At 36.5% G+C, this 23,257-nt stretch overlaps 1 protein-coding gene across 1 annotated transcript in view; it reads left to right on the top strand.

The window, feature by feature from the left end:
* LOC104273401 (receptor-type tyrosine-protein phosphatase delta) overlaps window positions 1-23,257 on the top strand; it is a gene marked incomplete at its 5' end in the record, with an annotated part of 83,425 nt that overhangs the window by 51,961 nt on the left and 8,207 nt on the right. Inside the window, 4 exons of the mRNA XM_009868732.1 lie at window positions 17,011-17,296; window positions 17,787-17,965; window positions 19,201-19,327; window positions 20,402-20,527. Of these exons, the coding sequence (XP_009867034.1) occupies window positions 17,011-17,296; window positions 17,787-17,965; window positions 19,201-19,327; window positions 20,402-20,527 (718 nt within the window). The remainder of the gene's footprint in view (window positions 1-17,010; window positions 17,297-17,786; window positions 17,966-19,200; window positions 19,328-20,401; window positions 20,528-23,257) is intronic.

The following is a 23,257-nucleotide window of genomic DNA, read 5'->3' as shown; positions in this document are numbered from 1 at the left end:
CTTTCCTTTGCTTCTAATCCTCAGTCATTTCACCTTTTTCTATTTTTTTCTCTGCAGTTTCTGAACTGCTCTTTATTTCATGAACTCCTCTAATTGTATTATATTTCTATTCTTCAATTCCACTTCTCTTCACAAATTCATTTCACTTGTTGTTAACATATTGCGTAACTATTTAAATATGAAATATGCTCCTACCTATATATGTCTTAATATTTTCTTTGGAGAAAGATCATCAAAGATCATGATTATAGTAGTAGCATTCTCCAATTTTTGTCATGCATCACCTCTCACTGCCTGCTAGTAGTCACCCTCTTCCACTGAAATATTTTATCTGTTCTTGACAATCTTCATTTTTTCCTTTGCTGTCCTGTAGTCTACCTCTGCAGCCTTTTTTAAGAAGTCCTCTTTTCTTTGTTCTGTATCTTATCTGTCATTGTCTCCCATTTTGTGTTCAGGACTCCTTAAGTCCCTTTTCATTAAAGCTCATGTATTACCACCATTCAGATGTTAAAAGTATTTCAGACTTCCTCCAGCAGAACAAAAATATACCATATATGACCGTATTTCGTACCCCTTGCCTATGGTAGGCAGTGCTTTTGCAAGATATCACACTGAAAGAATAATCTGACTTTACTCCTCAGCGGGACCAATAGATTCATAGTGGGGAGTGTAAGACATCTGAGACAGCACTAATACCTTTTCTTCATGTTTCTTTCAGTACCTAACAAATTATCACAGCTCAGAAAATTGTAATCACTGTAGTGATGACATGTTACAGAAGTATAAATACAAAGGAGTTTACCTTTTCAAAATATGTTTGATGCAAAGGAATAATTGGTACTAAGAGCTGTGGAAGTGTTTGTCTGCAAAGCTTTTAATCCCTAAAAACCTGAAAATAAAAGCTATCAGGCAACCAAGTACAGGGAGAAGCCATTTGTCTATAATATTTATGTGAATTTCACTCAGAGTTTCTTGATGCTCAAACGTTGAGCAATATCCAGTAAAAGCAACAGAAGCCCAACTGGGTGAGGAATAAATAAAAGAGACAGCTATCTGCAAGTTGATTCATGGAGAGAATCCCCCCAATTATTCTGTATTTGTAAGTAGGTATTGTAAATAAAATGTTTAGGCTAAGCTTTTTCTTACTGCATTCTCCTCATCTGCCTTAATATTGACCAACAGTTGTCTCTCAGTCTACTTCATGTAAGACATTAAGAGGTTTTTCCAGTTTACTTGGTGGTTTTGGGATATGGCTATATATCCTACAGAAAATCAAGGTCATTAAAGATCCAGTTCACAAATGTGGCCTCAGATCAGTTTTTGTCAAAGTTTCAGTAGTTGATAAGCTAGTTTAATATCATGTTCCTAGGAAATGGTTATTGAATGTATTAAGAATTTAGTTAATAACTTGCAATTTGCTTAGTGGGAAAAAGTCCGAGGTGAAAAAATGAGTGACAACTGAAGAACCGTCCTGTGAACAGTTGACTGAATTCTGGACATGTACCAGGCATCAGAAGAAAAAATGCATAGTATTAACTGGTGAAATTGACTGTGAACAGGATATAAGTATTACTATTCAAAATTACTAGACTTTCTGAGTCATGTTCTGATAAATGCATGTTGAACAAATGCAAGAGTAAGTCTTCATAACAAATTATGTGTGATGAAAGCAAATCGAAATACTGAATCATAAGATTAGACTTTTTTATAACATTAGTAATTGTCTGTTACTAATGTCCATGAAACAGACATCTTTGCATGTCATTTACACATATATTTTTGATAATTAACAGATTGAGTGCCTTTGCTGGATTGAATTTGAATCTATTACAGAAGTCAAAAACATGTTCAGAAATGTCATATGTACATTCTACCAGTGGAAGTTCTTACTTGCACAGAAAAGTTGGAGCATTTTTAAGTTGAAAATGTAATTAAAATATAAATAAAGCAATAATATTTTAAAGGAGAAAACATAAATCATTGCTGAAAGGATTGTGAGGCATCAAAGATAACATCAAGGCCTAATCAAAATTCAGATTTTTTTTTGTAATGTAATGTAATTAGGTATTCTGGTAGGACTACCTGTATGAACAAGATGTAATGAAAATAGTATAAATGCATATTACTATTGCTGTCTATATCCACCAAGTGAAATAGTTTAGCCAAACTCAAATCAAGATAAAGTTAGATTTGGAAATATATTTATTATAAACTGCCATTTTGTCTCATCTTTGCTTGTATAGATTGAAATACTTGATACAAGTAGATGCTTTTTTCATTTGCAAACTGTTATATGTATCAGACAGTATCGTTTCAGTCTCTTTGCATAGAAGTTTAGTAGTATTACACTCCAACTGGTGTCTCTGCATGATTTGCCCTGATTTGCAGAGCTGATCTGGAAAAAAAAGCTTTCTCTAATGAAAAAATGCAGGCTTAAACCCTTGGATTCTGCATTGCTGAAGCTGTAATGTGTGGTCTAATGATAGTGGGGAAAGCACACGTTTTTGTTTGAAGTCGGATTAGTGCAGGCAAACAGGTGCTAATCAGATCACAATAAAATAGCACCAGAGGGTGTTTGGAGGTTTATGCCACTGTGTTTTGAAAACATCACAGAAACTTTAGTGGTTGGTTCAGTAACACTACATAAAAGCTTAACATGTCAGTGCAATCCCATATGTTTGAATCTCTCTTTTAATACCAGCACTAAGAGACATATCTTTAAGATACTTTGTGAAGTTTTGGCAGCCACTGTTAAGGCTGCTGTACCAAACAGAAACACTTGGAGATTTGGAAGGATACGACTGTTTTAAATAAATCCATGTCTGAGAATACTAACATAATCAGTTAGCACAGTAAAAACAAGTTAATTTTCAAAAAAAAGCAACTGAACACAATATGATCTTGTATTTCTTAAAGTAGAATATTTACCTAATTTTTATTCAATATTTCAGAATAAAAAATATTTTTTTTAAAAAATGCATTTCTAAGGCAATGATTTTCCAGTAGATTGTTTTTCTTCATGTCTCTATCTTTTGAACCTCTCTACTGCATTTGCCACATGCCTTCCAAGTGCTCATTTTCTAATCCTGGCAGTAAATAGGTTGCAGATGACTGCCTATCCTTTTTCACGGTGGGGAAAAGAATCCCCGCAGTACACATTCATAAATCTCTCAAAGAAGATTGGAAATTACTGAAAGCTTCCTCATCCCTTCTCTCTCCCTATCCTGAGAAAAGCTCAGGATCTTTCCTAACTTCCCTGGATAGCTGAAAGCTCTGGAGAGGACAGTAAAGGCCTTTTAGTGTGACAAGCATTTTAATATCACAGATATCCTAAACTTCCTCTGCTTTACCCACATGTCTTTATCTAGCAGCTATTAAGTTACTACCATATATTAGACTATGCTGTGTATAATCCATATATCAAAATGCTGTAACACTGTTTCATCCCTAGTTGTTAGATGTAGGTCACCATATATTTCATTAATGCAACTTTTTTATCAAAGTCTTCATTCACAAAGCAAAAGGAGAGAAATAAGGCTATAGTTATTCTTAAAACAATGCCTAGTTGTTGGCCCTGCAAACGATGTTTAGCTCCTCTAAATAGGAAAATACAGCAATAAGAAAATGCCCATGTTTTTCCTTATATTGCATTTCTACTGATAGTCTCAGTTATTCTAATTAGAGGAACTGACTGGGAGTCATTTTATTTCTACGCATAACCTTTATCCTTGGGAATTTCTACATGTACCTTTATCCTTGGGAATTACTTAATTTCTGCATATACCTTATGCAAAATACACCAAGACATACAGAGTTTGATACCTTGGGAGCTTGGTTTCAGTTTAAGGAGCTACAGTGAGATTCTCTTAATTTAGAAATTTTTTGAGGATTCCTCTGTCCTCAGTTCTTTGTGGTAATTGTAGAATCTACTCAGAAATGAGAAAGAGTCTAGAAGAAAGGTTGATAAATGCTAGCTTGCAGAAACAAACTGATGTCCTCCCGGCACACTGAGGGGTCATTGGTATAGCAAGACACTACCTGATAATCACTTGTGTAGTGAATAGTGTCACAGACGGACAGGAGTTGAGACTTGCCCTAATATTCTCACTGTAAAAACTTTCCAGATTGTGAAAATCTAGATTGCAAAAGCTTCACTGTTTAAAACCTTGGCAGTTTTATGCTGAACATAACAATATTTTTCACCTCATTTAACCTCCTGAAGTTCAGTAAGGACAAGTACAGAGTCCTGCATCTGGGGATGAATAACGCCAGGCCTCAGTACAGATTAGGGGACGTCCTGCTGTAAAGCAGCCCCATGGCGAAAGACCTTGGAGTCCTAGAGGACAATAAGTTGTCCCTAGGACAGCAATGTGCCCTTGTGGCCAAGAGGGCCAATGAGATCCTCAATGAGGTGCACTGAGGAAAGCGTGTCCAGCAGGTCTAGGGAAGTTCTCCTCCCTCTCTACTCTGCCCTGATGAGACCACACCTGCAATACTGTGTCCAGTTTTGGCCTCCCCAATTCGAGAGAGACAGGGACCTACTGGAGACAGTCCAATGGAGACCTATGAGAATGATTAAGGGACTTGAACATTGCTCCTGTGAAGAGAGACTGAGAGACCTGGGGCTGTTTGGCCTTGAAAGGAGACGGCTAAGAGAGGACCTTATTAACGTATAGAAATATCTGAGGCGTGTCAGGAGGAAGGGGACAGTCTCTTTTCAGTGGTGCCCAGTAATAGGTCCAAGAATAATGAATGTAAGCTAGAATATAGGAAGTTCCACCTCAACGTGATGAGAATCTTCCTTATGGTGAGGATGACAGAGCACTGGCACAGGCTGCCCAGAGAGGTTGGGGAGTCTCCTTCTCTGGAAACTTTCAGAACCCACCTGGACGCGTTCCTGTGTGATCTACTCTAAGTGATCCTGCTCTGGCAGGGGGATTGGACTAGATGATCTCTACAGGTTCCTTCCAATCCTAACATTCTCTAATAGTCTCCGTCTATATGCTGATAGAGCCAGTGATGCATGGATAATGCTTCATTTTTTTTCTCTATTTCAAATTTGAATGTCATTAGGTAGGATCATATTGGTTGCAAAGATGCCAGTTACAGTCCTCACCTGATCATTCTGTAACTGAAGGACAGTCTGGATGTTACTAGCTTCGGTGTCTAACTTCTTTCCTTAAGTTTAGGTGCTCACATATGAAAAACTGGAAGTAGGAACATAACAAGGGTTACCATACATTGTGACAATGACAGTGTGCAGGGTCCTTAAGTATTGGCTAGAATACCTTGATATTTTTAATTTGAATAGAAAAATATTATTCTATATTAGCGAGAAATCCTCCATGGGATGTCAAACACCAGAAAACGTTCAAGTTTTGTATTATGTGAGAAACCAGTTCTGCACAGCAAACAAGACTTTCCTAAAGCATGAACTGAAGCATAAAAACTCAGTACAAATAGTAGCAGTATTTCATCATAAAGTTTGAAATAATCGAAAATACCTGCTTGTGGTCTTTTTGATTAAATCAGTCCTATGTGTATAAAGCCATCTTTGGTTGGCACTTAGCCTGTGGTTCAGAGGATTATATCCCCACTGCTGTGACTCAGGGCTGGATTATCTTTTGAAATCCTAAAAAGCTGCTATGACTGCATAAGGCAAGATTTTGTTTCTGCTAGAAGTCAAAAATCTGTAAAGGAACATAGTGAATGCTATTACTAGATAAAATCAGTGGTCTATCTAGGCTAGTACCCTGATTCTAACAATGGCAAATGTCAGAACTTTCAGAGGAAAGTGTAAAACTTCAGTGTCAACAATATTTCAGCAAAATTTCCTCCACAGAAGCAAGCAGTTAGTGCCTGGTTTAGCCCTACTTCATGAGGATTTGAATTCTTACCCCTCTGATATTCCTTTAGTCACCTAGGGAAGCATTCTTTAATTCTCTTTCTTGTTTTACAAGTCTATAACTTTTCCTTTTGTTCAACCATCATAGCAAAGTAGGACAGCAAAATATCCTAACCTGCTTCAGTACTTGTCATGTGAAGGGAGATGACTGGGAATGCTCACATCCTTTATCTTTTTGCTGCTTATGTATGCTCCCTCATTTGTGATATACCCTCTTTCTGTAACCTTACTGACTATTCTCCAGTCTCTCCTCTCCTCTCCTCTCCTCTCCTCTCCTCTCCTCTCCTCTCCTTTTTTCTTTACTTTTTTTATAAGAGCTAAAGCAGTAAAAATAGTACAAAAATTATGCCACATTTTCTTGCTAAGCTGTCCAGTGGAAGTACCTGACTTGAATTCAGCCAACAAATGGTTTTGGTTGAGCAAGTCTCCTGGATAGTGATGACTTTTCACTCAGTGAAATAACCTGCTCCTTATTAAAATGTTACAATTTTCTGTAAGATTTTTTTTTAACAGAAGGAATGGCTTTTCCATGTTTTATCTCAAATTACAAATATGTCAGTGCTGATAATTATTTTCATATATATATTATCTTGTCCTACAAGGCCTGTAATTTCCTTTGACCTAAGCTGTAGTTTGATGCATTATTTGATCAGCACTCTTAGTGAGTCATTTTATCCATATGTATTTAGTTAATTGGTTATTTTTCTCCCCACCCATGTTTATATATAATATACTCTACAAAGGAAAAGGAAATCTGACTGCTTGCAGCTGAGTCTAGTAAAAGAGCAATTAGATTCTATCAGAGCCAGCAGCTGCCTGTAATGGATTCTGAATTAAAATTATGAGTGAAGAAAAGAATCCAGCCATCTGCAGGAAATGTGAAAATATTTTTATAACCCAATAGCTGAATTCTGGAAAAGGGTATCTCTGAGATTTCCCAGCTGTACCTACAGTAAATTCTGGACTATCCATGGACACACAGTATACTGGAACGCATTGCATTAACTTGGCTACCCGACATGTTTGGCTAACTTCGAACAGGCTGTATTTTTGTCTAAAGTAATCAGTTTGAAAGCCTCTTTAAATCATCTCTCTGTGTCTCTAAAAGTAAAATGCAGCTTTAAAAATAGTCCTGTTATCTTTTGTGGAGGCTTTCCAATCAGTATTCTGCCCTGAATATTAATCTTCCTTCATTTTTCATACTCTTACAGACTTACTTCAGGGTCTAATCACTTATTTTCAGATTTTGTCAATGACTGCTTTTCTGAGTGAATCCTACATTGTGGTACTTTTTTTTTTTGTCACCTGAATTTTAAAAATAGTTTTTAAATGTCTAAAAGTTATCATAATACTATCCAAGTTTATTTTATATCTACTGTGAAACTTCCACACCAATACGCTGGTGATTTTAATTATAACATGTCCACAGTGTTTGCTCATGAAGTTCAGAATGCTGGAAAAAAAAAAAAAAAACAGAAAAAAAAGAGATTAGTGTCCAAGCTCTAAATGACAAACTGTGATGAAGAAATGTGAAATACTTAGAGGCATTAATCTCTCCCAAACTGATTTTCTACTACATTACAGAGAATTCATGCTGGTATAAAGACTGTTAAGGTTAAAGCAAAGAAACGTCGATAGAACCAGTAACCAGACTCTTCAGCTGTCAGTAGAATATTGTTAGAGATACTCAAAACGGTGTGTATTCTTTTCACCACTTGGTCTAAGAAAATGAAGGCCTGGTGTGAGCCTTGATGTGAGCTCAGAGAGCATCTCTGTTTTTTGCTGTGTAACATCTCTTTGCATTATTACCATATTACAACCATTTTAATATAAACCAAATGTGAAGTGGCAAGATCACATTTGTCTTATCCTCTGAATTTACCCTTCAAATGTATCAATTCTGCATGGAAAAGGAAGAGACATCTTGAGATGGAGATCCAAAACAGTAAGTCTGCTGCTGTTGTAGCATCAGCCTTAAGCTTGAGGTCTAATTTTTAGTTAATTCCAAGTTTTCAAAGTAGGAAAAAAAGATTTTAAAAAATAATGAAAGGATTTGTAGACAGATGGAGCCCAGTTCATTTAGGGATTTAAAGTGTGATTAGTACTGAAAAAAAGCGCGAAGATGGACAGAGGAGACCTGGTACTCTGTATTCTTTTTTTTACTTGTGTTTACCAGGTAAAATACTGTGGTTGGATGACAGTCTTGGACCTCATCACTGTTCTGTCAATCCAAAACCTAAGTGTAATAAATGGCAAATGGTAGTGTTCTGACTTTAAAACACGGGTTCTGAGGGCAGCCAATGTTAAGAAAAAGAAGCAGTTGTTGACCACATTAGGTATACAAACACCTAAAATCAAGGAGAGGTCCAGAAGGACTCCAACACTGAGAAGCACCTTTGTATTCATAAAGTACTTTCAAGGTTATCCTGTTATCCAGTACTGCAGAACACATTTATTCCTGTCTTATTTAATTCATTTTCAGATAGCATCAGTTCATTGTCCTATTTCCCACACAGATAGGGTAATAGTTCTTCTACATGTTCCACATGAAAATGTAATCAAAGCACAGAAATATGCAAAAGTACAAAACAACTTCTCAAAACATTTACAGAGAACGCAAAACAGGTTCAAATACTAAGAAAGGGAGTAGTTGTTAGCAGCAAGCAGCATAATTTCTGATCATTGACTTCTTTGCTGTGCTGTAATCTTCACTTTCATTTGTTGATGATAGGATTGAAGTGTACTTCCTCTCATAAATTACCCAAAAGTATAATTTTCTGCATTTACTACAGCTGTTCATGCATAGTTCTGTGTTTAGTTTAAGGTAACAAGTCACAGTAAGATATGTTTTTAAAATTAACCTCAAAATGCATTCTTTTTTCTAAACTTCATTTGACTAAACTATTCCAGTAAATTTTTGATGTTTCTTTCTTTAGTGGAATGAATAATGACAAGAATGCTTTGTGATTGTGTTGTACAGTACAAAGAATGTAAAATTGTACACTGAAACTAAACAAATTTCACAGAGGTTATATTTAGGATAGTTACTCTTTGATGCGGAATTTAGAATACAGTACACTGAATATATGATTGTATTCAGAGAAATAGAAAAATAAGGAGGATTTCTGAGACTTGGATTAATTTTTAAATTAAAAAATCACAATAAATCCTCATTCACAGATAAAACAGTACAGAGAAATACAGTTTATTCTATTTTTGTTAATGTAGCTGAGTAATTGAAGAAATCAGGTGATATAGTGATTTACAGTAAGGCTTATATATAAAAATCCTCTATGAAAAGTAGGATTATGGAATGTATTGCTCTAAAAAAATCAACAATGAATTCTGAAGAGAAACCAAGATAAGAAAAAGAAATGGTATGAAATAGGGTCGATGAACTTTTCAGTTGTCATATTGTGCAATTTCTGCTGTATTCCATCTCACAAGCAGAACAGTAAGAGTTGTGGTTTTTTTCACAAACAATTCATGATTTCAAGAAAGAAGCAGGCAGAAATGTTCTGTGATATTCTGTGCCTTTCAAGGAAGAAAAAACAAGGATGAGAAATACTGCCATCCCATTTCAGTGTCATAGTTCCTAAGAGTGTCAGGTACCCAAAGGCAGAGTGTTGATTGAAGGGAAGAGGTCCAGATGAGCTGATTAGCAGATGGAGGGGTGGAATGTTTGTGCTTTCTTTTAAGTGTGCGGAACTGTGAGACCAAATTTAGAAAGCATGTTTAAGCTTCTCTCCCAGGACATGTCTAGAATGTCATTTTCTTAGAGCGCCTGTCCAAATTCCAGCAAAGCCTAATAAAAGGATTTCTGTAGGAGAAAATGTGTCTGTAACTTGTTGGTTAATAACTCTTAATGGATCTTTTCCTCTGTGAATTTCTTTTTGGCATCAATGGTATTCTTCAACAATGAGTTTCACAATTTAATTACCTACTGCATGAAAAACTACTTCCTGTTTGTTCTAAATTTTCTTTCTGATCATTTCATTTCATGCTTCTATTTCTTGTGTTACAAGCAAAAAGGAATAGTCATTTCCTGTTCACCTCCTCCATGTAATGCATGATTTTATGCGCTTCTTTCATATCTCCCTTTCTTTTGAGTCTTCTCTGCTCCAGGGTGAGTTACCTAGTTTTATTAACGTTCTCTTCACATATTGACATCCTTGTTAACATGTTTCTTCAATGTTATAATTTCTCCACCATGCTTGAGATGGACCACACTACTTGTCAGGGAGGCAAATGCAAGGGCAGCCGTTTGGCATGTAAAATGGCCTCAGAATGGCATTCAGGGGAAGATTTACAGAATCTTTCAATAAATATTGGATCCATAGGGTAGTGAGTGAATGAATGAGTGTGAAATGGAGTAAAGATGTCACATGAAATTCTCCCAGTTAGTTCTACAGAAACTTAAATCTAGTTGTAGTACAAAAATGCAACTTCAGGTAAATGGCTGTCATATTTTTAAAGTGTGCTCAGAAGTTACCTGATGCTATAATATTTGTGGTTTCAGATGTTATTTTTCTTCACTTCTTCACTTCAATGAACTACTTATATATCTTCTGCTTCCATAGTGCAACATGGCCCGTATTCCTCCACTGTTAGCACTTAAATTATTCCTAATACTTGTGACCTGTCAGTTAGTGGATTTGCTTTTTACATTATGCCCTTCCACAGTTGCCTTGCTGCACTACTTTTCTGCTATGTAGGACTCCTTCTGCATTTCTGTAGATTTTTGGCTCATGAAAATCCTAAAGTCTGATGAGAGGTTTTTAACTGCTGTAAGGGACTGTCCTTGTGAGAAATGTCTCTCAAAATATTTTAGTTTTGTTTTACTGAGTATTAGTAATACTATATCTTGAATCTACATGGAAAACTCAGCTTTTAAAATATTTTAACAAATAATTATTCCCTGTACGTGAGAGTTGTTAAAGAAATTCCTTAATTTCTTAATTGTTTGTGTTCATGATACAATTCAGTAAGGCAGCTTCCTGTGCTTGATCTCTCCAGAGCTGAACTCAAGATTAGATGAAGAACAAATTTACGTCCTCAACATTAATACAGTTCTGCAATCACATATTATGAAAAATTTAGCTTAAATCTGGGGCAGTTATATTTGAAGAATATATAGTAATGGTAGAATCCTGAGAACATACAAACTGAAAAGAAAACCTTCATAAATTTTGGTAAAGGAAAATGATCTAAGGCTGAGTTTTGAGTTATGTGGACTGGGTTGTGTTTGGACTAGAGGAAAGTCCTATGAGGAGAGGCTGAGGGAGCTGGGGTTGTTTACCCTGGAGGAGACTCAGGGGGCACCTTATCACTCTCTACAACTCCCTGAAGGGAGGTTGCAGTCAGATGGGGGTCAGGTTCTTCTCCTGGGCAGCTAGTGACAGGAGGAGAGGGCAGGGCCTGAAACTGCATTAGGGAAGGTTTAGGTTGGATCTCAGGAAGCATTTCCTCACGGAGAGGGTGCTCAGGCACTGGGATGCACTGCCCAGGGAAGTGGTGGAGTCACCGTCCCTGGAGGTGTTTAAGGAGAGGCTGGATGTGGCACTTAGTGCCGTGGTCTGGCCAATGTGGTGATGTTGGGACATAGGCTGGACTTGATGATCTCAGAGATCTTTTCCAGCCTCAACGAATCTGTGAATCTGTGATTCTATGCTTTTGCCAGCTAGCTAATGAAAACTCTGGGGAGCTCTAGAGTGAGCTTTATCTACTTGTAATGAAATCTTCTCCTGCTTTTTTTTTCAATTTTCTTTCTTCCCTTGTGCATTTTAAGAAGCTTTATATGACTTCAGTGACAAATATGGTAGCCGCCATGTACAGCATAAATATGAAGAAAACACAATAGTTAAAGTCTTTTTTGATGAAGCATTACACCTAAAAATATTTCTTATATCATACTTCATTGTTGGTATGTGACCACAACCACAATGAGAATAAAAGAAAGTCATTGTGCACTTACAGATCAGTTGTCAAAGGTCTCTTATAAGCTGTTCCCAGAATTCTTGGAGCAGTCTGGTATCCCTTCTAAAATAATATTTAAATTTACCTCTTTGCAGTAGGTCTTTATGCTATTTCAGTCAAATGTATACCTTCAAAAGGATGTTCAGAGGTTTCATAAGGGGCTTTTTCACTGCTTCCTGGACAGAAGGGTAATTTTCAAATGTATTCTAATTTCCTAACAGGAAAAAGAGAAAAAATCTAAACATTGCTCTTGTCAGAACTACTAGAGAATTTCTGTGGGATTAGTATCTAATTAATCATATGAAATTCCTCAATAAAATCTAGGGGTTTTTTATGTTTCCCAAATCACAAGCAGTTTTATGTACTTTCAGTTCATAAATGCAAGCTTCATTCCATCTGAAAATGTAATATTCAATAAAAATTTCCCCTGATATGAGTCAAAAATGTCCTAAAGTGATTTTTGGTCCATATTTTACTGTCTTTGCTTCCAAATAAATGATCTGTGAGTACTGGCAATTACACTATCTTCCTTTGCCAAATCACTGAAGTATCAGGCAAGGGTCATCATTTCAACAGCTACAAATTAATCACAAAAGCCAACCTTTAACACATCTGTAGAGTGATTTTAATGTGAAATGGCCCCCTTATACCTCTTAATTTTGCTTTTGGTGAATTGCAGCTGTATTACATCAAAGGACATTAAACATGTTTCAGCTCATGGGACTGAGTCCATCAGATTTTTAAAAACTGAACACAAATGTTATAATAGGATAAATGATGATATCTGAAGAAATAGGAGTTTCCTAGTAGACATGCCTATTTAATAGACTGCTTAGGTTTTCAGCTTGTTTATTGTATCTTTCAATAGCTGAAATGACTTTTCTAAATTCTGAATTTGAGAGTAATCCTAAAATGTGTAAACCAAAAGGACAAGAAAATAATAAGTATTAACTTAATTTGTGAAATTATTTTCATTACTTGAATAATCACTGTTAGCAGAAAGGGGTTTTTTATGTTCTCGTGTTAGTGAGGATTTGAACTACATGGCTTCCCAGCTGTGTATTGGTGCCATGTTAAGAAGTCTATGTGACAGCAGACAAAAGCAAAAAACGGTTAAGGTAGTTTCTTCCCCTTGTATAGGAAGCTGTTGGAGTTGGGAGTTTGAACACAAGTGGGGGTAAAGAGGAAGATAAAATAATGTATATTAAATATTTTAAATATATCTGGTAGACACACAGCTCAATTATAATTGTAATTAGCAGAGTTGGAAAATCTTGAACACCTCAAGATAGTAAAATGTCTTGCTAGATAAAATCATTAGATAAGAGTGTGTCAGGAGCTCAGTGGAGCCAAATACCTCAGTAAACGTTGTGTGTCAGCCCCTCCATCCTTATCATGAAAACATTGGTGCATAGTACTGCATTTTGGTTTGGTGTTATGATCTTCACAGCCTCTGTATAAACATGTAAACTAGCAAATATCTTCTGTGTTACAGTATGCCAATAACTCTTCTTTGAGTTTGCTCGTGGGAAGAATAAACTTACAAATGATAATACAAAGCATGAAGAGAAGAAACACAACCTACTCCTTCTGGCTGATAGCATTCCAGTTTTTAAGTGGGTTTGAATTTTGCAGTTGTGGCCTGTAGGTACCAGTGAACCTTTTAATGTTTGATATGAGAAATGGCATATCCAGTTATATACACTGTGACAGAACATTAATTCATTACTGTATGGCAAGAAAGAGAACCATATTCTAAACAACTGAGAACATCTGCATGTACAAACATTCCTATTTCTCACTCAGCCAGCACTTGTTAGGATGATAAAAACTGATTGTGAACCCATATTGTTTAAGGAATGGTTTAAAACTATATGTAGACTAATCTGACATATCTATTTGTGATACTTGTGGTGATTTCTTTGCAATCAAAAAAAAATCCAAAATCAACGCAGTAGCAACAGAGTTTTTTGAGATTTTCTCCATGATTATTACCAATGTTAACATGACTAGGGTTTCCTGGAATGCAAAGCTTTTATTATACAGTGTAGATAAACTCTCATTTACCTAGGATAGCCATAATTTCATTTGTCTGTATATTTTCTTTCTCTACTACTCTCATTGATTAATATCATTGATTGGTAAGTTTTCTTAGATGCGGAATATTGATAATTCTTGTCAGAATGGCATCTAAGAAAGATGAGATTGATGCGTTTGGTCTGTTAGCAGAAGTCCTCAGCTGTTTGAAAGGAACTGCTTCTGGAATAGTAAGAGTTCACAAAAATACATGTTTGATAATATGCAAATATGGAATCTTAGAAACAAAACTTACCTCCTGTGAGACTAAAACATCTTTCTGCACTGTATTTCATTCTGATTTGGTTGTAAATAAATGCAGTTTGCTGGTAACTGGAAGTCATGCAAGATATAGAGGCTTATCCTTAATTATCAGTTTCAGGATGGACTTTTGGTATTTGATATCTCATGAAAATACAGGAACTGTGAGAAGATCATGGGTTTTATATAATTGTCCTCTGAAAGCTGGGTTGTAATTATTTGTATCTCTTTTGAAAAATTGGCAGTTAGTGCTGTTCTTAAATATCCTTAAGACATTGTCAATGTTTTGCGAGTTTATAAACTGCTTCTTACTCTATTACATACTACCTCTCAATAACTGAGAACAAGCTAAGCATTTAGAAGGCCAGAAATTATCATTTGTTGTCACAAACCTGATGTGATCCCAGATATAAAAATGGTATACAAACCCCATCATATTTTACATTTATGCTTTGTATAGCTACGTGTATACAAATAGTTGAAACAAAACTTCATAAAGTTCAGTCACATGCAAAAAAATTGTTGGTTGCTGTCCTGTTTAGTGATTTTTACTGTCCAGCTCAGTCTCTTTCAAGAAGCTGCACTTTCTGAAGTCAGTAGCATGTTTTTGCAGAGAGTGTGTGCTACAGACAGTGATAACACCTGATGTTTACAGTTACTGCCCGGGACTAGGATGCAGAAAGGCTCTTGCTTTATACTTATTCCCACAGTGACCAAGGCCACTGCTGGCTCTTGTGTGACACACTGGGAGTGCCAGGTAGTAAGAGGGGTCACAAGGCAGTAAAAGGTGGCACCTCCAGACAGGACAGGTGACCAACGGGAGTATTCCATCCTATATACATCATATTTAATATAAATGGAGTGATCATGAGAGTTTCTGTCCCCTTTTCTGCAACGGCCGGTGTCCAGGGAGGACTCCATCTGACCTCCTGCTTTTGATCCGGATCCTGAGTCCCCGAATCCAGCTCCCTGTATCCAGCTCCCACCACCGCTGAGCCTGGAGCTTCCCCAGTGCCTCCTGCTCTGCAGCATCAGTGGGGATTGCTATTGGGGGGTGGAGTCGGGTTCGATATGGGGCTTATATATAGTTGTATGTAGTTCTTTGTTTTTGTCATTTTACTATTATTTCCATTATTGTTTCATTAAAGCTGTTCTAGTTTTTTCTTTCCTAACCCGTAAGTCTCTCTGCCTTATTCTCTTTTCCTTCCTGTTCAGGGAGGGAAGAGGGGATTAGAGAGCGTCTGTTCGCATTTAGTGGCTGGCCCAGCCCTAACCTGTGACAGTCGCAATAAAGACAGTCATCTTTCTGAAGATTTGGTTTACCACAGTTGGTGTCCAAACTTCTCCAGAAAAGAATTCCTGTAGAGATTTTAGGCAGTGTGGCTCCATTTAGCACATAAATTGCATATTCAGACCTTCAGTATATTTTCTGGCCTTATGTATTTTGTAGTCTTTTTCGGCTTCCTTCTACATTTTTCCTGTTCATTTATCCCAATAAATAAAGGATCATGTATGACTAATAGTAACATGTCATGTATGACTAATAGAACTGTAAGTCTCCTTTTCTTCTCCATAACATTGTCATCAGGAGTTATTAAATGTAGCCTGTGCATTTAAGAGACATCACCTTTAAGACAAGGAGGGAATGACTGAAAATCCTTGAAAGTCTGGCACATTTTATCAGCAGGTATCATAAAAATAAGCTTCTATTAAGTAGATCTTTTACCAAAAAAAAGTTGAGTTCTCTTAGATCCAACTGAGTATTTCATGATCAGTGTTTATTCCTGTGCCAGGCTCACAGTAGCTGAGCCATGTCTTCTACTCTTCAAGCCCCGCCAAGGAGGGGAAGGCAACTTTATAGCTCAGAGTTGTTCCTGAGGAATTCCTGACTGTGCAGAGAGTTAAGAGGTAGTAGTTTCTTTGGCCTCAACAGTACCGATGTGACTTCACCTAAAAGCAGACATTGACTTAACTCAGGAGCTGTGAGGGTGCACTAACTTTGCCGTTGCCTGAAAAATATTACCCACCCAGTGTAAACACTAATTCAATGCTGTGATTTCAGGCTTTGTTTTTAAGCACATTTTATTTCTTTTATAATCTGTCCTGTGAAATAATGCAGCAACGGAGCGTCCTGGCCCATGTTCGAGGTATTCCAGGTCTTTCTTATGTTTTCCTAGCCTGCAGCTAGGACAGCTAACTAGGCATGGTTCTGCATTTCAAAGAATAACAGTGTGGCCTAGGTAAGTGAAAGAGCAGAGTACAGAAGAAACTGTTAATAGGAGCCCCATTGGCAGAATTGGGAGAGGGATGCAAAGTTTACCTCCAACACAAAGAGGAATATTTAAGACTCATTTTCTGTAACATTATTATTTGCCAATATGTTTACTTCTGTAAACTTTATAGTAACAGCCTGTTTAATGAGTTAGAAATCATGCTACAAATAAAGCATGGATTCTTAGAGGATTCATCATCTCCAGTAAGTTCCATTTTTAAGAATATATATTTTTAGAACATGTTGCAATTTGTTTTATTTCTCTTACAGTCAATCTTAAAACTGCAAGATTTGAAGATGTCATAAAAAAGCATTCCATATTCTCAATTGGTTGTAATTGGTGTTAACGGAGTTTACTTATTTCAGGGCACCACCTCTTTCACACACTCCGATGTTTATATTCAGAAAAATGTGCTGTAAAAATCATTGTTATGAAACTTTAAAACTTGAATGCCATAGAAGTAAGCGCAATGCATGAAATAGTCCCCCATGTCGTCCCTCCTGTGTTCATTTCTTTTAGTGCTGGAGTCGGCAGGACTGGCTGTTTCATTGTGATAGATGCCATGTTGGAGAGAATAAAGCATGAAAAGACTGTAGATATTTATGGCCACGTAACTCTAATGAGAGCGCAGAGGAATTACATGGTTCAAACTGAGGACCAATACATCTTTATCCATGATGCACTGCTGGAAGCAGTGACATGTGGAAATACGGAAGTGCCAGCCAGAAACCTGTATGCATATATCCAGAAGCTGACACAGATAGAAACAGGCGAGAATGTCACAGGAATGGAGCTGGAATTTAAGGTACTGGCATTTTATGTTGCGTGGAACCAAAAACAAGTGGTGCAACTCTTCGTGCTGCTCTGTCCTCCATCAGTTGTTTCCAGTAATTAAAAGATAAGACATTGACAGTGTAAAATGTTAAATTAAGAAGATGAGACATTGTAAAAAGTCGGATTCTATCCTCAGTTGATGTCCAGACAAGAACCATTTGGTGAGGATGGTTTAACCCTGCTGTTCCTTCATTGTTTCATTAGCTTGAAATGTGTGTTTGTCTAATGGTTTAATACTCAAAATTTGTCCGTATGCAATAACTGAGCACAGATTGATTTTTTATAAGGTTTTAAAAGAAGCTTTACAAATATTTACGTAATGAAATAGAATATAGAAAAGTAAGCATCTGAAATTGGAATTGCTTATAATGGCCAGATAATGACCAGGGAGCCTCAAATCAGATGGTGTCGTTTTGTTTTTGTTAGACCTGGCTTTAATTCTTTTAATTTTTTTTCAACAGCGTCTTGCTAGCTCTAAAGCTCACACTTCAAGATTCATCAGTGCCAATCTTCCATGTAATAAATTCAAAAATCGCCTTGTCAATATAATGCCATATGAATCTACAAGAGTATGCTTGCAGCCAATCCGAGGAGTAGAAGGCTCTGATTATATTAATGCCAGTTTCATTGATGGATACAGGTATGAATGCCGATATGTTCTCATGTGGACTGTTTTAAAAGTTTACAAAATTATTTGTGTAATTACATTGAAAATAACAAAGTTTAATACTGAAATTTAGTATTTTTCATTATCTGCACATGCCCTGTTTGACTGGATGTTTTTAAAATATTAATAAAAGGTTTTGATTTTCACCCATACAATAAAGGAAAATTCTGCAAATGACATAATATTTTTACCCATCTTTAAACCATTAAGAACTCGAGTATGTTTTACATGCTGAAAGTCGCTGAAAGTTTAAGCGCATTCATGATTTAGAACCTCTCTTGCTTCAGAACTGTTCTGCTTAAAAAGATACATAGAAATAACATACAGGAGACACACTCTCTGTGTCAAGGTTATAACCTATCATCTTAGGACACAGATTAAGGCTAGACCTAGTGGCCAAAAGCATTTTATACATAAACAGTTGTGTAGCCCACCAGCATCTTTATGACAACATGGAGCAATGTGGCCTCAGCCAACTTAAGCAGCTGGTAGGAAAAGACGTGAAAGAGAAGCAGTATAGTTTCTTTAGGGCAGTGTAGGTGTACCTGAGTATCCGTACGCACAGAGATAATTTTCTGAGCCTCTGCTCATAATTAGAAATAACCTTCATCTCCATTGCCATCCACAAAGGTGTTACTGTTGCTGAAAGAAGAAAGAACAACATTAACTGGTCGTTGTCTTATAAAGGTGCTGATCCAGAAGTTTTAACAGCTCGGTGGTAACTTCCACTAGTACGGTATCAAGACCTGGAAGTGCAGTGCACTCTATTTTTGAATTTTCTTCCTGCCCTGCTTTTGCTGGAGGCATCAGACTGTTGAAAAGGAGTTAATAAAGAAACTGCTTGATGCTATAATTCCTAAACTTAATAGATTGTTAGACAGTTATTTCTACAAAATGAACCAGCACAGCTGTTTCTTAAGTGCTTTTTACAGCACGCAAAGTTGAGCTGTTAGAGTTGCATTACAATTTAAATAATAATGATAAAGACATATATCATAATATTAACAGAGTAATTTCCCTCTCAAAGTCCTAAAAATAAAATATCATAATTTGATTAAACAATTGTCATAGGGTTTTAATATGCTTATTAAGAATAGTATATAAGTTTTTCCTCTAGACAATGTTTACGTATCAACAAAGTCTGTAACAATTCACTTTTCTGATTAAAATATTTTTCTTAATTTACTTTTTTTTTTTGTTTAACATAGACAACAAAAAGCTTATATAGCTACACAGGGTCCTTTAGCAGAAACAACTGAAGACTTCTGGAGAATGCTCTGGGAGCATAATTCTACAATTGTGGTCATGCTAACTAAGCTAAGAGAAATGGGCAGAGTAAGTACTGCTATAAAATTATTTTACTAAAGTGTTTTGCTGTATAGATTTTTTATTAAAATATTTTATTGTTATAGGAATATTTAAAGATAAAGGTGAGGATTTGAGTTCCTTCTCCTTTGAAATACAAGTAGCACTGATGATCAGTAGGTTTAAGATTTTCCAATCTGTAGATGTGTTGCAATAGACATGTTTGCATGTTGATCTTCCGAAGCCTGCAGAGAAAGCATAGCTGTCTATTGAAAAATGAAGATTTCTTATTTGGAAGCTTCAATTTTGCAGGATCTGGTTTTAACAACATTAAAAGAAAGTGTGATATTTTTGAGATCTGAATATCTTCTGTATGTCCATAGCACTGAGGTTTCAGCACCTCGTTTACAGTCCTTAAACTCATTCAAGTGCTGCTTTGTTTAATGGAAAGAACAAAGCAGTTTACTATCTGGACAGGATTACATCAAGATAAAGCGGGTGTGTGATAAATGAAGTCTGACTCAAGCCATGTATCTTGGGGAATAAAGATGATTCAAAACATGGCTTTATGGATGCAGAGGCAGTCTTGACTAAGGCCAGTGGACCTGTTTCTATAGGAGGAAGAAACGAAAATCAAGGTGGCCCCCAGATTTAAATTCCATTCTATACTGAAAATTTGGATAGAGATAGTTCCTGTCACTGATAAATGATAAAACTGAGCAAAATGGCACTTTTCATACCTCAGTTTTGGCCATATTGACTACCATCAGTGGTCCACTCTGGCCTCCTGTCAGGAGACATGGAGACACCCCATCAATAACGCTGCTGCCTCCTTTGAGAACACACGTAGAATTAGTCTCGAGGAGAAAAGACAATGCAAAAAGAACTGTGCCTCGCCAATACTTCCTGAGGAGAATTTCTGCTGTGCCTTTTGCAACTGGACTTGCCTATCCCACAGTGTGGGTAGAGCCCTTCTCATATCTTCATTCGCGAAGCCTAGCTGTCATGATGGTGATGACAATACATAAGTGAAAAAGTTTTTGTATCAGTTTATAGTAGTGGTCATGAGTAACAGGAAATGTATTTTGCATTGTTATTTTGTAGGAGAAATGCCACCAGTACTGGCCTGCAGAGCGCTCAGCCAGGTATCAGTATTTTGTGGTAGATCCAATGGCAGAGTACAACATGCCACAGTATATTCTGAGGGAATTCAAGGTTACAGATGCAAGGGTAAGTTAACAAAGCAGTGCACTGGGTCACATAAGTCTTTTAAATAATGTCAATTTCTTTCTTTTCCTCTTTTTAAAAAAATTATTATTACTATACAAACTCTAATGGTGTACTTAAGCAATAAAGGGTGTACTGAAGCAATAAAAAACCAGATAAAGTTATTAAATGAATGGAATCCTTGTGTAAGAACAATTGACTTCATTGAGAGCAAACAACTGGGCAGCACAGCTTGGTGTAGTTCTGAATAATTATTTGTGTGAAATACATTAGATTATTTGAAGATCATTTCCCCTTTTTCCCTTATTTTTATGAGTATTTTTTGTCACTTACAGCTATAAATATGTTGTTCAGCACTACCTCCTAAACTGAGTATGAAGGTTAATACCTTGAGATTTAAAAACTGCAGAGCAAATAGCATTCATGATAAAAGCTTGACAAGCTTTGCACATTATAATTTGTTTTTTGGCATAGCATATTTTCATTGCTCTAGTATATCTGCAGAATAGATACACGCAGCTGTGACCCTAGCATCCTCATTTTCGTACTGCATTTTATATGTGAATTCCAGAGTCCAAAACTGAGCACTGAAATAAGATGAAATATACATAAACTTTAAATATATATATTTGGCATTTATGAGACTTTTGCTTTCTAGTACTTTGGTTTGCATGGCAGAAAAAATTACTGACAGCCTCTATTTTTGTAAGCACTATAGAATATTATTGTTTCAACCAAAATAGCAGGATGTACTGTCCATGAATAAAACGAGTGATAACTCGGAGTTGCCAGTCAGCATCCAAAATAACTAGACTTTCTCGTAGTTGTCTAGACTGCTGCTTTTAATGTTAGCTTCAGGTAAAATTAGGTATTGCTGAAAAAGAGCTAGATAGTGTTGTCACTAACAAAGTTAGCATACGAATGTTTTAGTTTGGCAATGAAACTTAGGTGTGTGGTTTTGAAAGGAAAATATAAATATATGGGGTCTGATTTTCATTCTATTTGAAATCTAGCAAGGATCACAATCCATAGCTTTTCTAACCTATTTGTGCTTAACGAAAGTGGAGAACAGGCTCCTAACATCAGTTTTTAACTACACTTGTAAGCATAGATCACTAAATAACAATGATAACAGAAAATCACAGATGTTATTGAAGCATCTGCAAATAGTATACAGTTCCAAAAAGTTATTTCAAGAGTTTATAATGAACCAGGCCTGTTTACTCGTAGCTAGCAAACCAGTAAAAAGCCTGGAATGGTCAGATAACAATTTGCCAGAAATAGTTTTATTGGAACAGATATTAATACGTCTCTTCTGAAAAAGCACACATGCACCGTGGAAGTCCTGTTGTGACATTTTACCATCACATGTATGGCCTCTCAAATTTTAAAACCTCTTTAACTTAATGTTCTAAATTTTGTTAAGCAATCAATGGCAAGCTCACAGGGCCATCTGAAATTTTCTAGATGTACTGGGAAACTATAGCTCCTTCCAAATTTGCCAGATGCAGTGGAGTCTACTTACCAAAATGTATAATTTAGTTTTCCTGGAGTTAGGCTTTTATGCCTATCACGCCCAGTAATTGAGACTATCTAACTAAGTTGTGGTGTTCAAAGTAAATGCTGTGGTGGTTATAACCAACCTCTTTCCTTTTTATCTCCAAACTCATCCATGCTCTGTCAGAGCCAAGCTGGCCAATTATTCCCCAGGACAAGACAAGAAGCACACTGCCTTTGCAGGTGTCAGCAGCAAGTGTCTGGTGTGGCACTCCCTGTTATTTCTGAAACTAAGCTGTAAATTGCTGTAAGGTGAAATTGACCTCTGTAACTGTTTCAATCTACTGCTTTTGACTGCTTTATACTCACTTTGTCTGTAAACTCCAGAGGTCAATATGCCGGGGCAGTCTCATTTAAGGCTAAACCATTAACCATGGCCGTAAGAGAATATTATAAATTCTACAGCCTCATCAAAAGACAATTGAATATCCCCAGTGAGGAGCAAAAAGAAATCCAAATGGCCAGCCAGTTAGTAGGATGATACTTAACAAGCCCGCTGCTGCATATAGGAATCTGAAAGTTTGTATTTTGGTAACTGTGCAAACTGTCACAATATTTGAAAGTCAAGATTTTAATAAAATTTGGCATTTGTATTTGGGCTGATGTTGGCAAGCATCTCATTAAAAGAAAGCAGCACTGTTTGTAATGTCACTAGCAGAGGGAAATGTATAACAAATTAGATTAGTTCTCAATACGCTTAATGCTAGTCAAACATCAACCTACCTAACTTTGCTTCTTTGCTTATTAAATAGCATTAAATAACAGAATTTATTGCCATTAAACCTAAATCAGAACAGTTTTCACAGACTTGCACTGGATTACTGAGTTATTATGAACATGAAATATACCAATACAGTTGATTTAGACACACCTTAAAAGCAAATATTTACCATTGAATCCATTTTACAGGTAGAAATTTGTGGTCTTTTCAGTGACAGCCTAGACTCAAATAAACTAACATGTTTCTTATCTTCTCTGCCACAAAAACATTACTGCTACTCTAGCAAAATTCCTGTCATAGAACCATAGAATCAAAGAATGTATTGGGTTGGAAGGGATCTTTAGAGGTCATCTAGTCCAACTCTTCTGCAGTGAGCAGGGGCATCTTTAACGAGATCAGGGTCAGAAATTGCTGAAAAGCTTTCAGGTCCCTAACTAACATGTTGCAAGTGATGT

Source organism: Apaloderma vittatum, unplaced genomic scaffold, assembly GCF_000703405.1.
Source record: "Apaloderma vittatum isolate BGI_N311 unplaced genomic scaffold, ASM70340v1 scaffold6004, whole genome shotgun sequence".
Lineage (NCBI taxonomy): Eukaryota > Metazoa > Chordata > Aves > Trogoniformes > Trogonidae > Apaloderma > Apaloderma vittatum.
This window is presented reverse-complemented; position numbering and strand designations above follow the sequence as displayed.